The sequence below is a fragment of the Austrofundulus limnaeus genome, unplaced genomic scaffold, assembly GCF_001266775.1.
Source record: "Austrofundulus limnaeus strain Quisiro unplaced genomic scaffold, Austrofundulus_limnaeus-1.0 Scaffold35, whole genome shotgun sequence".
Classification (NCBI taxonomy): domain Eukaryota; kingdom Metazoa; phylum Chordata; class Actinopteri; order Cyprinodontiformes; family Rivulidae; genus Austrofundulus; species Austrofundulus limnaeus.
In genome coordinates this window covers 1,206,397-1,213,032 of record NW_013952437.1, presented here as the reverse complement: position 1 = coordinate 1,213,032, position 6,636 = coordinate 1,206,397, and the positions used below count along the sequence as shown (strand labels likewise).

General features: G+C 40.0%; 1 protein-coding gene across 1 annotated transcript in view; it reads left to right on the top strand.

Annotated features, from left to right (window-relative positions):
* LOC106516131 (solute carrier family 2, facilitated glucose transporter member 11) overlaps positions 1–5,615 on the top strand; it is a 12,935-nt gene extending 7,320 nt beyond the window's left edge. The window contains exons 4-12 of the mRNA XM_014006330.1: positions 594–718; positions 786–915; positions 1,025–1,173; positions 1,563–1,750; positions 1,856–1,966; positions 2,129–2,230; positions 2,311–2,386; positions 3,803–3,930; positions 5,427–5,615. Of these exons, the coding sequence (XP_013861784.1) occupies positions 594–718; positions 786–915; positions 1,025–1,173; positions 1,563–1,750; positions 1,856–1,966; positions 2,129–2,230; positions 2,311–2,386; positions 3,803–3,930; positions 5,427–5,615 (1,198 nt within the window). The remainder of the gene's footprint in view (positions 1–593; positions 719–785; positions 916–1,024; positions 1,174–1,562; positions 1,751–1,855; positions 1,967–2,128; positions 2,231–2,310; positions 2,387–3,802; positions 3,931–5,426) is intronic.
* The last annotated feature ends 1,021 nt before the right edge of the window (positions 5,616–6,636 follow it).

Sequence of the window (6,636 nt, the reverse complement as noted above, 5' to 3'; positions counted from 1 at the left end):
GATATTGTCCAAGATTAACCTTCAGAGTGGATATAGCTCGCTAGCAACCTCGCACCAAGGACCCATCTTCGTCAACATTTACCCAGAATGCCTTGCGTGTAAATAAAATGGCTCCATCCATGTAATATATTTTTTAACTTTTTGTTTAAAATGATAAAAACTGAACATCCTACAGTATTTTTACAGTCTTTATTTTACAGTTGAAGTATATGTTTATTAAATAAAGTCTAATGTTACAACTAATCAGGGATCCCTTTAACAGACTTTTCCATTGACTTGTGTTTGTTTTATTCCAAGGATTTCTTGTCCACATGAGGGCAAAAATACAAACAAAAACAAACAAATGCACATTTTTAAGTGGTACTACAGTATAAAATGCATGTAAAGAACTAAAACAAGGACTCAAAAAAATTAAGTTGGTCCTCTGGACGTTTTTTTTTTTTTTTTCTTCTTTTTCTTTAATGAAACTTGTCGTCTCTCCTCTAAGAGACTTCTTCAGTCTGTTTCTTCTTCGGTGAGTTCCAGGTAAACTCAGCCTAATAAAACAAGGAGATTTGAAGCTCATGTGCTGAAAAATTTCTCTGATTTTGCAGAAAAAAGGCTCTCCTGATCAACAATGTGGTGGCGATGGTTGCTGCCTTACTCATGGCCTTCAGTCGCATGATGCAGTCTTTTGAGATGATCCTGCTGGGAAGACTTCTCTATGGATACAATGTTGGTATGTGAGTAATATTTGCTGTCCCTGCATGTTTCTCCTCCTCTGCTCATCAGGTTTGTCTCCACAGGTCTTGGCTTCTGTGTTCACCTCATGTATCTTGGGGAGAGCTCGCCCAAGGAGCTCAGAGGTTACCTGACTCTCACCAGCGCCACCTTCATAAGCTTGGGGAAAGTCACAGGCCAGATAATTGGCATCAATTAAGAAATCACTGTAAATAACTCAAAATATATTTTACTTCTGATGTTTTCTTTTTCTTACTCTCAACATACATTTTATCTGACTTCACTGTCTTTATGCTACGTTTAGGGAAATCATGGGWACAGAAGAAATGTGGCCGTATCTCTTAGCTTTCAGTGGTATTCCAGCCATCCTGCAGTTTGTGATGCTTCTTTTCTTCCCTGAGKCACCTAGATATCTTTACATCGATAAAGGAGACATTGAAGGAAGCAAAGAAGGTGAGAAAACAGAATCTGATTTGTGGTTAAAGATCATAGATYTCATTTTAATTTTATACTGTAAGTCACCTGTAATCTCTGTTTATTACAGYTTGATGAGTCATGGTCTGTTCGTTTGAATAAAATTTGTAACTGCATTTAAATTCTGGAACTGGGAACCTCCAGATGGTGTATTTAAACAGATTTAAACAAGGCCAACAATTTCATTTTAGCTTTTATTGAAGCAAATAAATAAGAATCTAAATAAAAGGCCCCTTTTCTCCCCCAGCCACTGTTTTTTTTATACTTATGCTACACTATACTAGGATTTATTTTTAACACAAATCTGTTTCAGTTAGAAGTTAGTTCATCCATCCATCCTAAAAATGAAAGTATACTGTGTGTGTCAGCCTTGCAGTGGCTGTGGCAGAAGGACGACTTAAAGCTGGAGCTGGAAGACATGCAGAAAGAAAGAGAGAGCTCACAGGAGAAGAAGGCTCGAAYGGTGAAAGATCTGCTCAGCTCTCGCTGCGTCAGGTGGCAGCTGCTGACTCTCATCATCCCGTGCGCCGGTTGTCATTTGTGCGGCAACAGTGCTGTATGTTTGTTGCAATTTTGTCTTTTACAAGAAAACAACTAAACAAGAACTTGATTTGTTTCCCTTTGAACCAGTTTGATGGTCTCCCCTCTATTCACATTTTAGCTGTACTCCTACGCCTTTGACATCTTTCATGAGGCTGGAGTACCAGTGACCCTGATACAATACACAGCTATTGGTATTGGAGCAACAGAACTAATCGCCGTACTGTTATCTGTAAGTTTATTGTGGAAAGCAACTTGAACTAGATTAAATCTAACTACATGGTTTTTACACAGTTTTTATTTCAAAATGTTCAGACTTCTTGGCATTTTTTTATAAGTACAAACAGTTCCCTGTATTTGTGAAACATTTTCTGACCAGATTTTTGTGCCACAGTCCTTCTTGATAGATCGAGCAGGCAGAAAGAAGCTGATGGGCTATGGCTACCTACTGATGGGTGTAACCATGTGTGTTCTTACAGTCACRCTGTCCTTGAAGGTAAAAACAGTGAGGCACTGCTGTCCTTCACCACACCTTGTCTTAAAGCATATATTTTAATTGATCATTTTTCTCCACAGGATATGAATCCACAGATCCCATACGTGAACATCACCCTGATCCTTTCTGTCATTTGCATTTATGGACTTGCGCCTTGTGAGTTTTTCATACCACGCTGTTGATATTTCAGCACCACTATCGATAAATTACAGGGAACACTGAAATATAAACATAAATCTCAGTAATCCAGGTAGAAAAAAATGTAAATAGGCCCTCTGGCCCTCTTTAATAAAACGTTTCAGTCTGCAGAAGTCTCATGGAGAGGACCTACTTACATTTGTTTTGAACACTGCAATAACACATCCTAGATCTTAGTGAACAAAATGTTCCAGTTGAAAAATGTGAAATGCATTAAGAACAAATTAACCTGAAAATGGTCAATCAAAATGATCATACTCATCCTGTTCTTCCTTGCACTAAGCAGCAGMTACCAGTCCTGCTGATGCATTAAGGACCTGTGACAGTCCTGTCCAGCTCTCCTATAGCAACTGCCTGTCATCTGAACTGTGTGTGCACCACCACTGTAACCTGACAGCAAGAGGCCACAGAGGCCTGAGGTTCAAAGCTGGAACTAATGCCACTATGATAGCAGACTGTGGCGCTGTGGGAGGGAGAACAAACAAGGAGTCACTGAGGGAAYGAACGCTCCTCCAATTTTGTGCACAGAGAAAACTGAGTTTGAAACCTGGTTCTTTAGTAGTTTCCGCTTAGGTGTGGTGCTGCTTCGTACAGGAGATACAAGCTGAGAGCCTCACCCTGCTTCTTCCTTATGCTGCTAGCTTGCTGAATGGCTGTGACTGCATCTCCAAACAGGCCCACGATGGGTTGAATGGGGAGTCCATGCCGATCTGTTTATCCAGATCCGCCAGAGTGATCTCTCTCCACCACCGCTAAGCTCGTACTACGGCCACAGCCCTGCACACCTCTGAAGACACGAAGTATTAGATCTGTCACAACGCAGATCTCCTCCCAAACTGCCAGACTCGGGGTGCCCTTATCTAAAAGGACCCCCATATCCTGAAACAGCTYTGCTTGGAGAGTAAGTATGTTCATATTTGTAATGGACTGAGCTGCAGACACAGGAGACTGGGCAGAGATGGGACTCGACATCCTTGGTCTTGGACTTGATGTTGTTTTCCTGTTTGCAATCAGATTCGACAGCTCGAGGTCGTGACAGAAAGGCCAATGGTGAAGCTCAGTAATTTTCCTCTGTTTAAGAGCTACAAATGGTAGATTTTAAATAGAGGAAAAACCCGCAGTAAAGATTTTTTTAACAAAAGTTTATCTTGATGAAAAATTGTCAAAAGGTCCAACACACCTGAAAACCCCACTTGCTATTAACTTTGATGACTGAGTCGGCGAAGAATTAAATGACAGCTGACATTGATTAACAACYCCCTGGTCAGCTCGTTATCCCCRAGGTTTATCTGATTTGATATTATACACTCTGATTAACAGGTGTTCCTGTAATTTTTTTGTCACTGTATTTAAATCTTGAATTGTCTCTTCTAGCTGGAGTATCCGTGGTTCTCCCTGCTGATATTTTTCTCCAAGTCTGGCGTCCTTCTGCATACGTGATCTATGGGATCGTCAACTGGTCCAGCATATTTATGACTGGGATGCTGTTTGGATATATTGTGGTGAGACATCAACAGAGTGTCCATGGGCCTCATGCATAAAGGATTGCGCAGCTTTCACACTAAAAGTTGACATACGGACAAATTTAGAAATGTGCGCCGCACCAAAATATTCAGATGTATAAAACTGTGYGCACGCATGTTCCTGCGCACCTTTCCTTTATACATCCCAATGAACGTGGAACTTAGCACACATGAGACACCTCCCCTGACACGCCTCCATTTAAATATGTAGAATAGATGTAAATGTGTCCAGCGTGTGAGATTCTCCTCCGATTCCTCTCTGTGGGATCAGAAATGATTTTTAGATGCAGGGAAATTATACATTAAACGGAGAATGAGTTAGAAAACTGTTTAAATAAGTAGTGGGGTGACATTGTTTTATGTGGCGCATTCACACAGGATAACCAAAGCCTGAGATTTTCCTGAAATTTACAGACATCTCCCAAATGTGATGTTGAAGTCTGGTTAGTTGTTGTCTATTTAGTTGAACATGGCGTTGAACTGACGTTTAAAAAAAATGAATAAAAATGAAATTAAAAATACTTTATAAACATTACGTTATCCACTTTTTCTGCTCTCCTTTGCTCCTGCGTTACAGCAGGCGCGGGTATCTCCGCGTACAGACCCCCACCCCCACGAGAGGGTACGAGTGGTAGCCTACGGATTTTTAGCAAAAAAAAAAAAACATAGATTTTTGAGGCTCATTAGACAGGTAAATGTCCAAAGGGGTTGACACATATGAACACCTTCCCAGCTGGCGAGGGGCTCGAAAATCTACCCAAAGCGCGAGCCTGCTGCGCTACGGCCACAACTCAACTCAGCATCAGCCAGAAGGTTACACACAGAAAAAAAAAATTATTCTTACCGTACAGTGAGCCACCATTTGCATCCGACTTTTCTCCCTCTCTTCAGCATTTTTTAATTTTATTATTATTATTTTTATGTTGCACGTAATGTGTCAGATTTTTCCAGCCCAGGACCCAAAAGGTTTTCAACTATGTGACAAAATATAAAACCAGTTTACAGACTGAACTGAGGTTCTTTTGATCATTTTTAGGCTGATCTATTTTCTTGTCTGAGGTTAAATGATTTTCAGTCCAGGGGATCAGTTTCTTGATCGTTCGAGTTTAAACAATAAAAACTCAAACTAAAAAAAAAATCTGACACCGTGTTCACATGCTCCTTACACCCAGAAAACACAACAAAGTCATATTTCTGTAGATTCAGGTCAGATTCGTGACTTTGTGATTTAAAACTGTCAACTGAAAAACTTTGCGTGGCTGTCGCACACTCTCACGGCAGGTGAAAAGTGTGCGTAAATATACRCACACTTTCACGCAACGTTGGTTTTGATTCATCCCAATGTGGGCGTAGAACCTGGCGCACGTAACTTTTTTGTGCGTACGCACCCTTTATACATGAGGCCCYAGATCTCTACTTGTGCATCAGTATTTGTTCATGAAACTCAATCATTTCTTTTYCTTGTCTCCACACAGGAGGCACTCGGACAGTTCTGCTTCCTGTTTTTCATGGCTTTCTGCTTTCTGAGCGGTGCTTTCGTGCTCTATTTTGTCCCAGAGACCAAAGGAAAAACTGCAATAGAGATTACAGAGGATTTTAACAAACTGAATTACAAGAATGGAAAAAGTGGCGTTGAAAATATTGAAGCTGCAACTAAATTGTAAGATAAGATAACTTTGCTGTCCAGCGCATTTACAAGAGATGGAGTCTTGTCTTTGATATCTAAAAAGTGCACAGTACATGAAGTATGTATTTGTTCAYACTGTGTATTGCACCAATAACTGCTGAAGCTTGATGTGTTTATGTGTAAAGCAGAGTTCTTTCATATCTAGACATTAGGACATAATTTGCTGAGGAGCTTACAGTAATTTTCCACAGAACAGTTGTTCTTTTGGCTACACCTTCAGAATGCTTTAATTGACCTTTTCTACTTTAATTTATAAATGCCTACTTTCAGCAAGATAATTCTGAAAGTAAAAGTAACACCTGTATTTTATGTTGATTATTTTCTCACTGATGTTAGTTTAATACAAAAAATACATTCACATTTAGTAAATAAACACTAAAAGACTGCTTCATTTTTCTTTTGTTTTTGACACTTTCCCAAAGTAAATAACAGTAATGATACAGTATAATCTTTGTCGAGGAACCTGGCTGTGCCAACCATCCCGAGGGTTGGAAACAGGCCAGCAGAGCCTCCCTTTAACTCCCAACAGAGAGGAGGACATGACAGAAAGAGAGGCCATAAGAGGGACCGGGATGCAGGCCCAAAGGAAGAAAAAAGCAAGAAGAAGAAAGAGAAGGAGTAATAAGGAGTAATAAGTATTAATTTTGATTGATTTTAATTTATTTTAATGCTGGCAAATAAATAACAAGTGTGATAATTATATGCTTATCGCAAAGGGTGATTTAACTAATGTACTGTGATAATGTGTTTTAATGTAAGATGGTGATTTAGAAAAGAAGTGTTATTGWATGTCTTAAAATGAAGAAAAGGTGTGTGTGCGACATTTGGACGGTAAAAAGGACAAACTGTGCTATAAGAAAGAGGAAGTGGGTTTTTTGTCTGGAAAGTCCCAGAGGCCCTGTAATGGTGCGTTCACACCAAACGCGATTTCAGCGTCAGGAGCAGCAGGTTTACATGCAAAGTCTATGGTGGAGGCGCTTCAAGCAACGTCGGGAAGT